The sequence below is a fragment of the Lytechinus pictus genome, chromosome 2, assembly GCF_037042905.1.
Source record: "Lytechinus pictus isolate F3 Inbred chromosome 2, Lp3.0, whole genome shotgun sequence".
NCBI classification, from domain to species: Eukaryota; Metazoa; Echinodermata; class Echinoidea; order Temnopleuroida; family Toxopneustidae; genus Lytechinus; species Lytechinus pictus.
Genome location: NC_087246.1, coordinates 48,657,155 through 48,676,240, shown reverse-complemented (window position 1 = coordinate 48,676,240; position 19,086 = coordinate 48,657,155). Strand labels below are relative to the sequence as shown.

At 35.5% G+C, this 19,086-nt stretch overlaps 1 protein-coding gene across 1 annotated transcript; it reads right to left on the bottom strand.

Annotated features, from left to right (window-relative positions):
- Window positions 1–910: 910 nt before the first annotated feature.
- On the bottom strand, window positions 911–18,625 carry LOC129271164 (scavenger receptor class F member 1-like). The gene is made up of 6 exons (XM_054908538.2): window positions 18,526–18,625; window positions 13,995–14,084; window positions 10,396–10,506; window positions 8,249–8,278; window positions 4,511–4,606; window positions 911–3,975 (listed from the first exon to the last, which is right to left on the bottom strand). Exons 1-6 carry the CDS (start codon window positions 18,623–18,625, stop codon window positions 3,848–3,850), a joined length of 555 nt encoding a protein of 184 aa, XP_054764513.2. The 3' UTR covers window positions 911–3,847.
- Window positions 18,626–19,086: the final 461 nt, after the last annotated feature.

Genomic DNA, 19,086 nt, shown 5'->3' with positions numbered 1-19,086 from the left:
GTACACCGCCGGTTACAGTGGCGATCGTTACAGTGAGAGATTTTTTTTTATTTTTTTTTTCCTCAGAATGCTTTTTTGTTGTTGTTGACGAAGGTTAATTGGTATCGTTCTTATAAGTAACAAACAATTCACAACTTATCGCAATTTGTTATCAATGGCGCACAAGTAGAGATTTATCGTAAAATTACCACTGGTGACTGATTGCCATATACAGCGCTTTTAGCGATCATGGGTACATACAGATGGGGGACCAGGGGGCCGTTTCATAAAGCTGTTCGTAAGTTAAGAGCGACTTTAAGAACGACTGGTGATCCTTTCTTGTATGCGCTTAACCATCGCCAATGAATATACCATTTACCACAAGAAAGGATCACCAGTCGTTCTTAAAGTCGCTCATATCTTAACTTACGAACCGCTTTATCAAACACCCACCTGGTCAGTGGGTGTTTCATAAAGCTGTTCGTAAGTTAACTGGTGATCCTTTCTTGTGTTAAATGGTGTACACCAAAATATTCATTGGCGATGGTTTAGCGCGTACGAAAGGATCACCAGTCGTTCTTAAAGTCGCTCTTAACTTACGAACAGCTTTATGAAACGGCCCCCAGGGGTCCATGGCCCCCCCCCCCAAAAAAAAAAAAAAAAAAAAAAAAAGTTTTACGACCAAGAAAAAAGGGGAAAAGAGAGCTGCAAAGGAAGGGGAAATAGTGAAATGTTATTTTTTTATGTATTATGTCAAAATCTATACAAAAATAAGACATTTTGTATTACAAAATCAGATCCCCCAATCAAATTTCAAATGAAATAAAATTACTTTCATTTCACTTCATTTATTTATTCAATTACTGCACACCCACTTTATAGGAAACTGTAAATATCTCTGAAGACGAACAATAAGTATCAGTCATAGTCATTTTGATGTTCATAACATTTCACATTTTATTCACTGTACACACATAAAATATCATCGATCGCTATACAGGTAGAATACACACCATGTCCTCTCTTCCTCCTATATGGACAGAGGTGCTATAATATCGCCAACACATTCTATACACACAATAAAATAATTTGTTACAAAAATTTACATGGTACTTGTTTACATTTTTAAATAGCTTCTAACATTCAGGAGAGAATAGACCGAGAAATAGGTTTAGACTTGTACACATTTTCTGTCTCTACTCCATAACATAAGTCTCAAAATTGGAGTATAGGTGTTTTAATCACGTATTTCTAAAGTGTCCCAATAGACACTTTTATATTTTAACAATATAGTTACAAATAATAACATATTTCACAACTTCCACAATTAAATATCAGTGAACAAACGACAGCTGGATCATTTCATTTTTTTGTCATATAGTTCTTGACTTCTCTTTTTTGGTCCTTTTTTTTTCAATATGAAACTTTCAACTTTGTACAAACTTTTTCTGCCTTCTTCTATCGATGATGAACAATGACAAACGACACTCTCCTAATAAATAAAGAAGTACTTAAACATCGAAATATATTACCTTGATTATTCAAATCAAGCCGAGATCTGGATAAATTACAACTACCCTTTAACATACATGTATTTAACAATTCAAGTCCTTCGAACGAAAACTTTTTCATTCCAATGAAATCTTCATGTTATTCCATATGACCTTTCATCGGGGAAATCGACCATACTTTATTTTTCCGGTTCGTGGTTACATCTAATTTGCCTTCGTGGCATTCATCCAATGGGTGGAACAGGTTCGAAATAAATTTCGATTTATTTAAGTTAACGGACTGATTAGTCCAAGGAACGCTGTGTTTTCCAACTCTGATTATATTTAGAACAACGGTCTGCTGCTTTTACAAATTTATATTTTTACTCCATTTAATATGGCTGCTAAAGGAGTATATATTCAGGGCATGTGTGAGACTGCATAACCTCACTTTATTATAAATTTATGAATGTAACAATAAGAGCCCCAACTCCATACTATAAATCCCGTATAGAGTGAAAGTCAATCTAGTATCTAATATATTCTGGTCAGGGACCAATCCAAAATTGGATCAAAAGTTTCAATCGAATAAGATTGAATTCTAAATCTAATTTTGATTGGTCCCTGTTCGCAATCTGTTTCAATCTAATGAATTAAGAGAATGAAGTTTGGAATTATACAGAGAAAATATGTGGAGGTGTAAACTCTTAAAACAAATCAGTCAAATTGACTAGACCAGTAGTCAGCTGGGTGTAACTGGTAGTCTAGTCACATTTCTGACATATTTTCTAGCCAGAAATAACTACAGCTGACCCTATTAACTAGTTATTTTGACTGATTTGTTATTAGAGTGTAGTGGTTAAGTCACATGACTCTTAAACCAAGAATCGAGGGTTCAAATCCCACCCGGCGCTAATGTCCTTTGAAAAGGCACTTATCCACGTTTGTCACTCTCTATATCCAGGTGTAAAATGGGCATTACATAGGATAAGAACGTTTATGTGATTAGATTGGCATGTATGCACTGTTAGAAAATGGTTGCCTGGCCAGGATACTCCCCAGGGAGTTGAGATAGTGCACTTTATGTGCGAAACAGTGATTGATCCAATGACCAAAGTAACAATTACATGTAAAGCGCTGACAAGCGGAAAGTATGAAGCGCAATAGCGCATTATGTACCTATTTTTATTATCGTCAATAAAAATTGTCACATCATATTTTTAAGACCTTAATGAAATGGTGATCAATGAAGTTATTATATTGGTCTACCTATACATTTAACTCGATTTTTTTTTCTGACATAAAAAATAGTTTTCATTACGTTTGTTCCTTGCTCTTGGCATAAATTCTTACTTTGAAAATTACTGTTACTTTTTTTTATTTTATTGTCTGTGGCAAATAGTTAAATTTAGGTTTACTATAGGACGATGAGTAATTTACTATCAGTTCTCTCAACATTTCGTTGTGCAAAACATAAAACACACCAGTCTAAAATACCGTTCTTTTTTGGCCAACTTCTTACTACCACAAGAACGTTAGATTTTCTATAACGAAAATAAAGTACTCTTTATACGAAAATAAGTAACAGAGTTAATATTCTCAAAAGATTTATGAATACAACGTGAGCTAACATAAATATATACCTTTCCGACAAAATAATGCATAGTGAAACCTTGTTGCAATATCTGACTATTTTGTAAAGCTAAAGATGTTTTGTTTTAGTTACATTTAAACAGAAAGATCAATCATAGTGACATACTGTAGTCTAAGCAATCATGGCCAATATGACGCCTCACTGATGATTTGTTACAAATCTACTGATTTGCCCGTCGTTGTTTAAAGTAATATAATAGAATAAATACGTAAATTCGGTCTTTACCATTGATTGTAAAATACTATGGCTTGCTGAATTTTCTGATCACAAATACCCCATAACCATGATAAAACAAAGCTTATTGTAATTGATCATTACAACCGATTGATTGCACATAATGCAATCGTGGAAATCAGCACTACTATTCGTTAAGCCAATAAAAATCATAATTATATGTGTTACCAAATAATGATTCCAAATGCACATGTCTTCCTTTAACTAAAAATATATATTTGATATTTGTTGCATGTTCCTCGCAGATAGTCATTCAACGATTACGAGCAATAACTCGAAATAAATAATTTTGAAGAACGAAACTACAGCGGGAAAAATTACAGAGTCCCTTTAAGATCTACACAAGATTCACCTATACATAATACCGTACACATAGACTCGTTTTAAAGCTCTTTATCAATCAATCTTTCTTCGTAATTCCTCAATTGTTACGGGCAATTTGTTGTTCCATCATCGGATCTTGTCGGGTTCATTTCGGAGGGCTTCGGGATCACTCGGTAATGTCTAGTGGTGGTGAGCACAAATCACACGATACTGGGCAATAGTGTCGAGCGTAATCGCGATTGTCACAAAGTCTGGTGGACCATTGGCAGTGGTGGAACTTGTCCCGGCATTCCACTATTTTTTTTTGGGGGGGGGGGCGAAAAGTAAAAAAATATATAAAATTCATGTTGGATTAAATCACCGCGTTAATCTAATTGAGAATCAACGTATTATTTCATCAAAAGATCTATGTGAATATACATGTATATAGGAGAAATTGGAAGTCGATTTAATATCGTATCTTGACTTCAAGGCAGGCAATGGTATATTTTTGACAAATCAGCAGTATTAAATGTGTTAATGCAGTAAATGATCATCGCATAGGAGTCACACCTCTCCGATATGTTCATCACTAGGGAACATATGCTTATAAGTATAGGCCTACTTTATTAAGGGCGGATCCATGCAGGATTTCCCAAAAAAAGGGGGCATTTTTGTAGAGAAAAAAATTAACAAGCTCCCCCTAAAAAGTTCTTCAATTCGACAAAAATCCACCGCAGTACTATGGTTTAACTAACCTCATTATGAACCTAACTTTTGGCAAAGAAACTTTGTTATATAGTTTTGTTGAACATTATTTTGGTAAAGATTCATGAGAGTTTATACTCACATGAGCAATCGTCTCCAAACCATCCATCCGGACATTCACATTCACAAGCTGATTCCTGAAGACTACCTCCATTCTTACATCTCTTGCGACAGTTACCTGATAAAGATAACAACTTATATAAAGTTTGATTTTTGCTATGGCACCGGGAAAAAGAGGTTAAGTTTTGTTTTAGGTGGATTGTAAATGCTTTTTTGTTCTTTAGAGAAGGGCGATTTCGTTCATATATGTTCCTTTTTGTTTTGATTTGAATGATTTCATTTCTTCTCATTTCGTTCTGTTGTGTTTTGGGGGCGTTGCATTTGTTTTGCTTTTAATTTTGTTAGAGGTTTCTCAGCTGTACGCAGCGGGAGAATGGGGTGGGGCAAAGAAAGCCCCCCCCCCCCACCACATTTTTTTTCAATACGTTTTTTTCCCATAAAATTACACACAAAGTGTACTCCACATTCATTTATTTCAATCTAGAAATACAACAACGTCCTCACTTTTATGTATTTTCGAACATTTTGTAAAATTATAATGTTTACCCCGTGCTCGGTTCTTAGGTTATGTTGTTGTAAATCTTCTATTGTTATAAAGTTAGGCCTCTCACACGATTCAATAGCACTTGGTAGAGGGTATATCTATTTTTTAGTTTATAAAGAATCTACACGGTGAAAGTGTTTTGGACTTACTGATGAAACATTGGAATCATCGGTAATTAACAAAAGACCTCGTGCTAAATGGGGATTAAACTTAATTAAGTATACGACATAGAAGATAACAAATTATCTCAGGACAATGGTGATCCTAGCCCTTCATCATAATAAATGAAGTAATTCAGAGATTGGCAAAACAACGTAACTTCCTTCCTTTATTTTTTCCATCATTTTCCGCCTACACTTTTGCATGAAATTTAAGTATTGAAACTGCTGAAAATATTGCGCCTGGTCTTGATGATATTTCAGTACGTGTATGTCATACCTCGGTTTCGTTTCATTTATATTTCAACTAAATGATTATTGAGGCGAATGAAACGTTGGGGGAAATTAGTTATATTCATTTTAAACCTCCATTGATCACTTATTTTTTTTAACAGTCAGACTAAAGCTACAACCAGGAGGAGATAGGGACACTGTCATATATGGACGCCATGCTCGTTCGTGGGTTGTCAACAAGAACCTTAGGAAAGTAATTTTTTTCAAGAGTACCTTAAACAAATGTTACGCCCTCTCACCCTAAACAATGTCCAAAATAATATTCTATTTTCATGATAGGGTGAAGTATATCAAAATTTGACCTGGCCATCACGGATGGGGGGGGGGTAGTGTGGAGAAATTATCAATGTATGTATGTGCCGAATTCCGGAGGTCATACAATTATCTTGTAAGATTGGATATACAGGGCAGATCCATTTCCTCGTATATATAACTTATCAATTTTAACGAGATTTAGCGCTAGTAAATGGGATGGAACGATCTCGTCCGATATTCAATTAATTGAATTAATCTACTTGTCTTCAATTTTCAGTTGAATGGTGTCTGTTCGTGAGAAATTATTACTTTACGAGTTCCAGTGCCATTTCACTATTTACAGTTGTGCTCAAAAGTAAGTGGACCCCTTCGCAAAATACACTCCTTCATTTTGAATGTTGAATGTACAATCTAAATTCCAAGAACTTTAAATAAATCCAGATCGGCTGTGATATGGTGACCAGCCAAACTTTGGAATTATTTATAATCTTTAGGATTAACTTTTAAATCTCAAATGATTTAAATTCAATTGTTTAGTTTATGTTTAAATCCTAATGGTTTAAATCTTAATCTAATATTCGAATGGTCACTATTCACAGCCGATCTGGAATCCTTGGAAGTTACAGTGTAGACAGCAGCACAATGTTTGGTGAGCCCATATAAATAAATTTCATAATTCTATCGCCTGACTTCACAATTAGATATCTAAAACATGACAGATCTTGAACACTTGAACATTTCTGGTGGGGTGGTTCGATAACTTTTTAACACCACTGTACATTGATTTGAGAAATTGTGTTGTTACCAGGTTTACCAGAATGATCATGGGCGCTGTGAAAGAGCATAATTTGTGCTTTTAGAGTTAACGAAATTATGCACCAGCCACCCCCCCCCCCACTATACGCAATGATAATTATTTTGGGGCACTTTGATTATTTTTGTTTAATATCATGGTCCCTCCACCATTCCCGTAACCATCATGGTAACCATGGTAACGGGGCTCAGAGACAAGATTTCAGTGGATATAATTTTATATATTTTTAATGAAACTGGGTACTGTAACGGCCTGGTGAGGGCTTATGTGTTGCTCTTTATAAAACATCTTATAATTAGCCCCATTCACCAAAATATGGGTGAGGGATGATGTTTTTGAGGTATTTTGCACAAGGGACCTGCAGTCACGTGTTTGACCATGCTGGGGAGGGTGATGTTATGGCAAAAACTGACCCCTAATGACAATTAGGGGCATTTTCTAGGTAAAATTCATTGCTGGCCACGGAGCAAACCGCAAGTATTTCCTGCAAAATTTACTTTGATAAGGATTTTGTATGGAAGTCGATGAACAGATACATTAATAACACAACTTTTTCAAACTGTCATTGACACAATTAATTTCATCAAAATTAATAAACGAAACTCTATCTGTGCAACAATTGAATTCCGAGTTTGCTGATACGATAAATATTCTGGCCATACAATTAAGACTACCTGGGAAAATATGTCATAATAGCTTAATTACTGTCAATGGTGGAAAATTAATGTCCAATATTTATGAAACTAGTGAAACATTTCTGAATTTAATGTGATTAGTAAAACTGCTCATTTTTTCTCAAAAGTCCAGCCAAAATAGTATTTCCACGATTTTTGATTGTCTTGAAACATTTCAGTGATTTAACATCAGAACTAAATGTCCTATAAATTTAAGTTTCGAGAGGAAGCAAGAGGTCAATAACAAAACTATTTTCAAAACAAAAATGATAATATTTCAAGTCTACTTTTATAACCATTTTATCTGACGATTGATTAGTGTTATATCATTCGTTAATTTGTGACTTTGTTTGTTTATATATTTTATTTGATTATCTATTTATTTGTGTATTGCATCTTCTTTAGTTATTTTGTAACATGCAGTGTTATAGGACTACTAAATAATAAATTATAATGTATATATATATATATATATATATATATATATATATATATATATATATATATATATAAACGATTTTCGTATTATCTTAATCTGAACTCTGAACATTGTCTTTACACTCTAAAAAAAATTACCAAATATTGGGTAAAATGGGAACATGCATGTTTGGGGGGGGGGGGGATAAAAAAGATACCAAATATTTTGTAAATTTTACGCAATGTTGCGTAGAAGTTTACTTTTCAACATGCATTTCGCCAATATTGGGGGAAAATTACCCAGCAAACATGCATGTCCTTTCTACCCAATATCGGGTAAATTTTTACTCACTTTTTTTAGAGTGTACCTGCCCCCACCCCCTCCTCTCTCTCTCTCCATATCTCTCTTTCCATCTCGTAAATTTGCCATTCTTTTCATTTGCCCACTTTTATAGATATCGTGGGTATATCAATTCAGGATTTCTTGGATCAATTACAAGTTTCTTTCCAGTTCAAGGAAAATTTCTGTATTAATTATTTATTTTAAGTGAACTTAATCAAGATAAAAGGGCAAAATAACCCAAAATGGACTGAAATGTCTCACCTGGTCTTGTATCACCACCAGTGCTGATTTCTGAAAATAAATAAAAAGATAATTTAACCTAAAAATCAATTAATATCATAAATGATTTTGTACTTGATAATTATGATGTAACTAATTGATAAGCATGATAGACTCGGGAAAACGCTTCCAAAACAATGTTAGCGCCAAACTGATTGATGCTGTTCAGTGCTTTAAAAATGAGACAAATCCCCCAAATGAGATTAATCCCCAAACCTTAAGACATTTTTCCAGCATTAATAGATTAACAGGGAAGGGAATAACTTCATCAGCCACGGAAATCCAAGATTAGGTCGTTTCTCCCCATCTTGACAGTGTATATGGGCTTCCTCTCTTCCCCCGTCCTATCGGGGTAGGAAACAAGAGGAAACAGACACGTTCTCTGGGATGAGCAGACGGGAAATGGCGGCTTACAGGTCGAACTTCTGATTAACAAAAAAAAACAGTCTTGACGGGTCCTGTACATGTTACGTTGGTTACACAACATTTTAAGGAGCCCACCACCAAATTTGTTTACAGGGGAGCTGATTTTTTTTTTCACTGACGAAAATTAAAATTGCTGATTATTGGTGCAATTTTGGTGGAGAGCACCACATACATGTTCTGATAATGGCACCCCCTTAAAATTCACCTTCATGGTCGTGATAATACAGATTTCGCTTTTAAAACCCTTTTATAATGTGATATAGTTTTACTTATCAAAGACCTATAAAGCCGTAATTATCAAGCACAATTGATTTTAGAGAGGAAAAACTCCACAAAATTATTTGATCGATAAGGAGGAAATTTACTGAAATCAATATTTGTCACCATGGTCACATACCAAATGGAAAAAAAATGTTACCCATTGATATATCAAGAAAAACATAAGCAGGGGTATGTTGAGAAAACGTTGTTACAAATGTATAATTCAACAAAAATATATCTTAAAGGAGAATGAAACCCTTGAAACCAGCTGAATCCATATCAAAGAGAAAAATCAAAGAAACATATTGTTGAAAGTTTGAGGAAGATTGAATGAATAATAAGAAAGTTATGAGCATTTGAATGTCGAGATCACTAATGCCATGTAGATCCTCCAATTGGCAATGCGACCAAGATCTGTGATGTCACACACGTACAACTCCCTCATTACTTTAGTACTTATTTCACTTATATTCTCACTGTTATAGAGTCTATCACAAGGTGAGGTGTTCTCTTTATGAGAGGACAAGTACAGTAGTTTCACAACATTATATCATTGCTGAATCGTTTGTCATATGATTAGAATGAGCAAAAAGAGATGTTTTGGGGTATATTTTCAGTGTCCAAAAGGGGAGAGTTGTTCATCTGTGACATCATAGATCTTGGTCGCATTGCCAATAGGAGGATCTCCATAGCATTAGTGATCTCGACATTCAAATGCTCATAACTCTTCTATTGCTAGTCCTATTTTACTCAAACTTTTGTTGATCTTATTCTTTGATTTTTCTGCTTTCACAAAAGCTAACTTGCTCCAAGAGTTTCATTCTCCTTTAATGTCTTCAACTACTTCAACGGCATATTTATACTTTTCTATTTGATTTGATTTAATTTAATTTATTTTTGCATTTATATCATAGATATACAATATATACAGAGGTAATAAATATAAAACAAATTAACAATAATGTGGTCGTTACATAAGTAATGAAAATAAATAACATAACATATTGTTCATTTAACGAAACTATGATTTAAAGGAATGCAGGAGATCGCCATCATGAGCGATTAGGCTTGGTAATGATGGCGGCCTCGTAAAAGGTATGTGTTTCTACATTGATCAAGTTGGTGCAATGTAGGTGCAGGTGCTGTAGGGAGCAGTTGAAGTTTTAATTTGAAGAGTGTGATGCATAAGATGGGAAAATTTATCTTTTAAGACTAGCTTTCAAGGAGTATATTGTTGAGCATGATTTTATCTAATTCCTATTCAGCAGCCACCCAAAGAATGTTTATATTATTTTTCAGGTGATATTTCAATTCAACTTTTTATTTCACTATCATTGAAAGTCAGATAAAGATCGTTATGACCGAATACTATACCCTTAAGATAAATTTTCAATTTTAATTAATTGTGTTAATTTCCGAGTAATACAGGGATTAATACTTACTGCATAGTTCACACATCGCAGGGCAGTTATCTAGTACATACGGGTGCTCATCGTCACACCAATTCGGATACCATCCGTGATAACAAAGCTGATGTTTATTCTCACACGGTTCTGAAAATAAAGATTTAAAAATTGATAAATATTCTAAAATGAACATCATTCTGTCAGTGATTCTTTTATAATAACAATATTGCAATATTGCAATTGGCTCCATAATAAGATATGCAAAATTAAGTTTTCCCTCGTCAAAATACATAAACATTGCACGGTGTTATATATATGCTACAAATCACGATCTCATAGCTTTGACGATTTTACTTATAGCAACTTCTTTTTCATGTGTTTGTATAGTTGTAACACAGGCGTTGACGTTCTGTGGTTTATGTCCCGCGTGGCTCCTAATTAAAAGAAGACTTTCTAAAATCATGCCAGACATATTCATAATGTAAAACGGTTTTCTCAACTCATTAAGGGCTACATCTGTATTAGACCTGACATCGTTAAAATCAGGGACGGATCGAGCAATTTGCCATGGACACGATTTCGGTATCATTCAACATCGGGGGGGGGGGGGGGGGTCTCATAAAAGTAAAATAAAAGTCTTTGCTAATAGCTGGGTGGGACCCGTCACAATTTGGGTTCACAATTAGGGAACAGCGCTGGCGGATCCAGGGGGGGGGGGTACAGCCAGCCCGTGCCCCCCCCCCCCCCTTTGAGAAGCAAAATTAAAACTTGTAATGTAAAAATGCCATTAAAACAGAAGTGTGCCCCCCCCCCCTTTGAAAGTGAAGACCTTTTTTTCTTTTTCTTTTTGCTTGTCAAATGTTTTCGGGGACGAAATATCATTAATTTTTGGGTTAAAACCTTTTTTTATTTGCTTGTCAAATTTTTCCTCGGAAATGAGCCCCAACCCCCCTTTCGAGAAAATGTCTAATTCATCGGCTTTGTTCCTTTGCCATCTGAATTTTCCATCACGCGGCGCTTAAAATGTCTGATGGGCTGTCTAATGATTACATCACCGCAATCTTAATTGATCTTTAATCTTGGAAGCCCCCAACATGGCACGAAAAAATAAACAAGTGTTCATAGTTTACTACGAGCACGTACTTTAATTCGTCCCACCTGTTATTTGACAAATGAATACTTGTCCCAGAATCTTGTATATATTGATTGCTTAATTATATTCTCCTTTTTGTTTCTGTCTAAGAAATGAATTTTAACTAAAGTACTTTAATCATGCTTACCGTAGGAGAGCGTGTGAGGTTTGCGATTTGAGATAATCATAATAATAGGGGTAATGAATGTGTTCCAACTTAAACTACTTACGTCATCTCCCAACAAACATGGGGGTAATTATCAAAACGACATGAGGAACCAAACAACCAATTAAACAATGACAAACCTATAGTTCAAAACCTACGTGAAAGGAAAATGTCTTTTTCATGAAAAGAAATGCGGCTTTTCCGAAGTCTGAAGTCCACATGGTTTCAATGCAGACTTTAATTTCCATTTTTACTGAATAATGTGACATTTCACTTCAACATGAATGACAAATGTGTCTGTCTTCAATTCTGGTATAAGGTTGAAGGTACTGATGAAATCGACATGGAATAATATACTGATGTACTGATGAAATTTGAAACTATGCATGTTCCTGGTTGCAAATAAACTCGCACTTTTCTGAAAATAATTGTGTATAAGGTTATTTTATGAAAAATTTATTCCTGCATTTTTATTCATTTATTTTTTAAAGGTTTATTTTGTTTGCATTTATAAATCATATCCTGTCAATGTCTTTCTGTGAACTACTCCAAAGTAAGACATATTGATAAATTTGAGGGGGAAAATGTTGTTATGATATTGTCATCAGGTGCGTCTGAATTTGATGATTGATAGCTTTTATCTCCTAAAAATTCTTTAACATCCATAGCAACGCTTGGATAAAGCTCACCGGTTGGTTGGCATAACTTTCCACTAAATCATAAAACTGTCTCATCATTTAACGACTAATTGAAGTACATACCACAACTGACACTATCAATCATAATTAAATTATCGTTCTAGTGTTATGATGGACTGGATAGATGGGAGGCGAAAGAATGCAAGAGTTGGTTGAGTGCTGAATAATACTCATTTAAATTGGTCTTAATGTATGGAATGACCCGGCCCTGGTTATAGCGTTTAATGAAAGGACTTGTCTGACGTTTTATTCGACATAGTAACAGTGCTTCTCAGCCAATCAAAATCAAGGAAAGTTGTCAGATCTGAAAACTTGTCGGACATAAATGTTGATGAAGCACCCCCCAAAGAATGTAATTCGTTAATATTAAGACCGAATCATTATTCTTTGGTTTACCAAATACATGCTAATATCGGAACAACTCAAATTCATCTAATTCAAATAAGCAACATCAATAATGGAAGGTATAATTTCCTTAATTAACAGACATATAGATAGGGAACAAGCATCTTGTTAATTTGACTTCAATAAACAAAATATATAATAATAATAATAATAACGCAGTTCTTGTATAGCGCATATCACATTACGTCATAACGTCCCTATGCGCTTCCAAAGGACTTGGATATCATTACCCCGGCTTTAGCCCCGCAGCCTTTTACAGCGCGGTGGCATTTCAAGGAATAAATTCCTGCCAGGGACCCATTCACCTCACCTGGGTTGAGTGCAGCACAATGTGGATGAATTTCTTGCTGAAGGAAATTACGCCATGGCTGGGATTCGAATCCACGACCCTCTGTTTCAAAGTCAGAAGACTAATCCACTGGGCCACAACGCTCCACATACATAGCAACAACAATTGCAGGAAATCTAACATATTCCATGTAGTATGTACAGTTAATCAAAGTCATATTCATGCAAAGAATTTTTATAGCGCATGGCAGCCAATAGTGCATAGTGCATCCTGTTGTTTAAAAAAATGCAACCCTAAACGACACGGATTTGTCATATAAACTCTCAATAATAGCTTTTTGCTATTTATTTCTTTATTTTAGTTTTATTTACACAGGGTAGACCTCCGGGGTAGCCCTTTCAGTTATAAAAACTGATTTGAAAAGAGACCACACTCTACTAGGCTGCTCCTCCAGTAGATTCTGCATAACACAAACATTTTGTTCATAATTTCTTTCCATTTTAATAAGCGTATACATAGCTCGATTTCAAAGTGTGCCCCAGTTTTGAAGTCTTTGATACAACTTTAAAAGTACAGCCAACCGTTGGCAGCTCATGTTTTAGGGGAACCCCATCCAGCTAACATGTCCTTTATTATACTTTTTATTTCACTTAAACCATTTCAAAATGATGTGATACTTTGGATGGGTCACAGCAAAAACTGTGGTGTTAACCAGTGTACATAGAGGACCACACTCACCAGTTATTTTACTCCGGTGTTAAATTGATGGTGTTAGTTTAACACCTATAGGTGTTATTACAACACCTTTGGTTGTTACATTTACACTCTTTGGTGTTATGTTCAATCTCTAGGGTGTAATTTTAACACCTCGGGGTGTGGTCCTCTATTAACACCAACTGGTGTCAGTTTTAACACCACAGTTTTACAGTGGTGTTAGCGTCTTACCTGAACACGTTAGGCCCATCCACCCGTCATCACACGTACATTGACATGTCGCTTCGTCTAAAGTTCCATGGATACACTTAATGTCACATTCTACAAAAGAAAGAAGGAAATCAAAATTTAAAGTTATGGAAACACTGAATAGCGTTATTCATCGAAAAAATACCGCCTTAGGTTCCATGCACGATGTATGCGCTCGGTTAATTAATTTTTAGTATTACTGTTGCAAAATAGAAACTATATGTAACAATTTCATCTGTGATTCCAGTTTTCCTTCATACGTGTTCAAATTGAAATACCTTAGAAATCATTGGATATCACAGAATATCAGTTTTACAATTAGTTAACTGAAAAAAAGGTCTGAAGAAAGACGTGTTTATAATGGTAATCATTTTGTCAATAGGACTGAATGAATGTTATCAATATGTATTTTGAACACATTTCGATTAAATACCGACCTATTATCCAAACCATGAGCATATAGAATCATTTTTTGAATAATGAACTAACAGTGACAGTCCCTCATTTGAATTGTTCGTTCTTCACAAAATAATAAAACCATTAAAATTTAAAGTCCTCATATTGTCAACGGGAAATATTAAAGGAAAACTGACTAAATTTTAAAACAGAATGGGCAATCGGAATTTGCGCCAATATCGAAATTAAAAATAGTCGTTAATAATATTTAGTTATTTAATTGATGGAAATTGGTCAGGGACGGGGTGAAAACATTGCCAGTTATCATCTGCATCTCCCAGTAAACGACATAAAATGATATTCAACTCATGAATTAATTGTCACGAGGTCTAGGAAGACTACCCCTGCTTCCACTGTCTTTTTGCTAATGCCAACTCAGACACACTAACGCGATTGACTTCAGACTGATTCCAGAAATTGAGTTATTTCCAGTAACCGAATATCGATCGATGGACAGTTGATTTTCTTGGTGTGATCTTGATGGGATTAGGTCGACTCGGGATGAGAATGAATGATAAATGAAGACGAGACTTGTAAGGCAACGGGATGCATCGTGATGGAACGTGAGTTATTCGTATTAAAACATCACATCTCGTTACCCTACACCAAGTCGGTATGCCGAGACCGTGCGTAATAATACAAGGGGTGAGGGCATCCTCCGCGATTGAAGGGGAGGGGGGGCATTGGGGGCCAAATCAATCTTGTTAAAAATGCGAGCGATATCATCATTTTAACAACCTTCATAAAAGGAATATAGACCCCATAATATCAATCGCTACAATTGAACATGATCGGTGCCATCCCAACCGGGGGGGGGGTGGGGGCTACGCCACTATCCCCTTCGACCCCCCTGTCACTTTCAAAAGCAAGGTAACCCCAGACGTATTTAACCTACCTCGACGTTGCGCTCTGTTTAATTTGTATCTCAGTTCTATGAATGAGATAGGCCTTATCAATGGGTCTGCCATCCGTCTGACATCCGTGGATTGATTTTAAAGGATGGGTAGCTGGCGATGATTTGATTCTCAACATTAGATTAAAAGCAATCCACAGTAAAATCAACATTTTATTTGTTCATATTTTCAAGGAGCGACCAATACACTTCACACCTTTTCAGGTGGCATGTGTGATGCAAACCGATCGATTACGTAAGAAATAACAGATGTTGGTGGCCAAGACTATGGTAACGATGTTGATGACGGTAATTATAATAATCAATATGATAATTGTGCCGTGCCCAAAGATATTTATACTTATTGGGAGTTTTTTCACTTAAGATATATTCCGTTCAGGGAAAAAATAATACCCATTACATCGTACGGAAAAAAACTTGCTTACAACAAAAAATATATATATTTCATTCATGTCGGTGCGAGTATGAATCCTTTTCATTCTATCACATGCGGTGATGAGTTTGGAAATACAATTTCGTGTCTGAGAGCAGATTCAGTCTATATACGCGTCATTTAATTTGCTATCACCAACTTTCATTCACTTGTAATGTAAGTTTAATTAACTTTTTATCCACACAATCAGTGGTTATTCAAACTCCCCATCTTGTGTAATTACAATATTAAACCATCAACGGTATGTTCTGCTGTTTAAGATGAGGATGCAAATTAATCAATGCACCTCGACATCATTGACGTCCGGGGATTGACGTCATACGAATTTCATTCCCCTATTTCCCTAATGATTTTGTTTTTATTTCATGGGTTGGATAAAAATAACTACAATCAAACCTGCATTGATTACTCAATTAGATTGTGTCGTATTTAAAGCGATAAGGGTTGATTATTTAGACATATTACTTTCACATCTGATCATATGTTAACGGGATTTATCACTATGCACCGAATTATTGAACGACAGGGATCATTATAGTAATAATACACTTTCTAGGGGCCGCAAACCGATGTTGAAAGTGGGGTGCTGAGTAGTATACTACTACTACTACTACTACTACTACTACTACTACTTCTACTACTACTACTACTACTACTACTACTACTACTACTACTGCTACTACTACTATACTACTATTACTACTACTACTACTACTACTCCTACTACTACTACTACTACTACTACTACTACTACTACTACTACTACTACTACTACTACTACTACTACTACTACTACGTCTACTACTACGTCTACTACTACTACTATTGCTACTACTACTATACTACTACTACTTCTACTACTATTACTACTACTACTACTACTACTACTACTTCTACCACTAATACTATGACTACTACTAGTATTACTACATATCGCAAAGGTAGGAATTGTTAGCATGGGGGGGGGACTTGTCAGATTATCCAGGAGGGAAATGATAGACGCAAACTCATTTTTTTCTTACAAAGTAACACCAGTAAAAGTGTGTATGGAGCTATGCTGTCCACCATATTTTAAGTTTGTACGCAACCCTCTGATGACGATACTTGATTTCTCCTTTAAATCACTGGAAGTATAGGCCTATATTTCGCGCCTAAACTGACACGATAAGATGATACGGTCACGGGTCTGTATCCGATTCTCAATCAACATCCCTTCGCGCCAGGACCCTGGGAACGATTTTTTAACAGGAGATGCTGCTTTAAATTTGACAAGAAAAAAAGTTTTTCGGTACAAAATGAAGGTAATTTGGTCACCCCGCTTCCCAGAGCCATGCTTCTTGCTCTTCACTTGGATGCATGCATGTCTATCAATGCTATCCGTGCAAGTGCATAGTAAATGGATTATCATGTCAGACAAGGCAGTTATACCAACATCATCAACCATCATCAACATTATTGTTGGTCACAATTTCACTTGGGGAAAAAAGCCTGGTAGTGGACGTGACATCGTATTCGTTTTAACTTGAAGTTTTAAAGCATCGATTTTGGCAATAAGATATACCTATTATATTACGTATGTGTTGATCAGCATGCATCATATTCACGAACAGTACTTTTGTTTCAAACTCTCAACTATCATATCTTTCATCAGAATTGATCAGGGGCCGCGGAAACAGGGGGGCTGGGTGGGCTTCAGCCCCCCACTCTTTTTTCCAAAACCGTGTACAAAAAACGTAAAATGGACCATCTGATTGTGATTTTTTGCATGGTCATCCCCCCCCCCCCCCCACTTTCAAAACCTTTCCGCGCCCCCTGTTAATCATGTTTAACTTTAAGTTTGTAATATACACTATTAAAATGTTGGGCAACGTATTGTCCACAAATATTGGTTTAAAAATTTATCAAACTCTGGGTAGTTTTCAACCAATACTGTGTACTTTTCACCCAAAGCGAACATTATTGGTTTAAAACTACCCAGAATTGGATAAAGTTTTAACCAATTGTTGTTTTGACAGTATGTTGCCCCACATTTTCAAGAGTGTACAGAACTCTGGTGAGAATTTGTAGAAATCATTTTCGAAAATATTGTTAAATGAGTGTACATCATTATAGCAGTGGGATCTTAAGAGAGTAATGTGGTATAGTGGCTAGAGCAATGGACCCGCGATTATGAAGTTGTGAGTTCGAATCCCCGCTCAGCCATTATTTCCATTTAAAAAAAACGAGAGTAATTTCTGACATCTATTGGTCCATCAGCATGACAGACGCAAAGTTTCAGCTTGGCGTAATTGAGGAGGAAAGCTTTCGATTCCCTATGCCTAATTTACCAAAACTGAAACAGAACTTATTAAGAGATATTAGCACATATTGTTAAACACTGTAAGAAATTGAACTAATGAATAAATGAATGAAACTTCTAAATGAATTTCTGAATAGGAATGAATTAATTCATAAATAATAGACAAATGAATTAGCTTAATGAATGTATAATTAATGAAATCATTCATTGCATAAATGAATAAATAAATGAAAAAAGTGATATAACAAATGAATGAACAGATGAATGAACAAAATAATGCATGAATAAATTAACGAATAATCTACTAAATGAAAGCATGAAAAATACATACACAAATACGAATAATTAATTAAATTAACGAACTAAAAAGAAATCGTGAAATGAATAGGTAAATAAATTGATAAGTTCTTACCTGAACAATCTTCACCACTCCATGGTGTAGGGCAATCGCATTCACACGAGTCACTCTTTCGACCTCCGTTCATACACGGTGGCCCTCCACAATCTATCATAATACCCAAAAAAAAAAGATTTATAGAATTCAACGTGGTCGTCAAGGATGTGTGTGTAATAAGTTTTACAAACGTGTTTTAATCAGATGTGATTTTTTAACGTCAGGAACCGACCTGTAACAGGCAGTTTTTCGCAACTACTTTGCAGACACTTTCTGGAACGGAGAAAATCTTTTGTCAAAAGCCCTTGACAAAGCAGTCTTTGACGATGATCGGTGAATCAAAAGAGCAGTTTCGTCCTGGACTCTGGACAAACGACATACATGTATTTGCAATTTTTCGTCAGCTCCGTATCTTCGGACGGTTGGCTGTCCCGGTTCAATAATTTTCGACAAAGACCTCCCAGGTTTTCATTGATTTGATTTGCATTTGTGCACTAACATCTATATACAGTGGGAACGAACCTCGAATCTCTGCATCAATTCGTAAACTCCCTACAGGCGCACTCCACAACACCCAGT

Bases quoted from the DNA above. Each gene is read 5' to 3' on its own strand.
- LOC129271164 (XM_054908538.2), bottom strand. From the start codon at position 18,625: ATGATAGATTGTGGAGGGCCACCGTGTATGAACGGAGGTCGAAAGAGT. The intron at 10,507-13,994 runs GTAAGACGCTAA...CTTTATTTTCAG, and splicing joins GATGGGCCTAACGTGTTCAG to AACCGTGTGAGAATAAACAT. The intron at 3,976-4,510 runs GTGAGTATAAAC...AAAAAAAAATAG, and splicing joins GTTTGGAGACGATTGCTCAT to TGGAATGCCGGGACAAGTTC.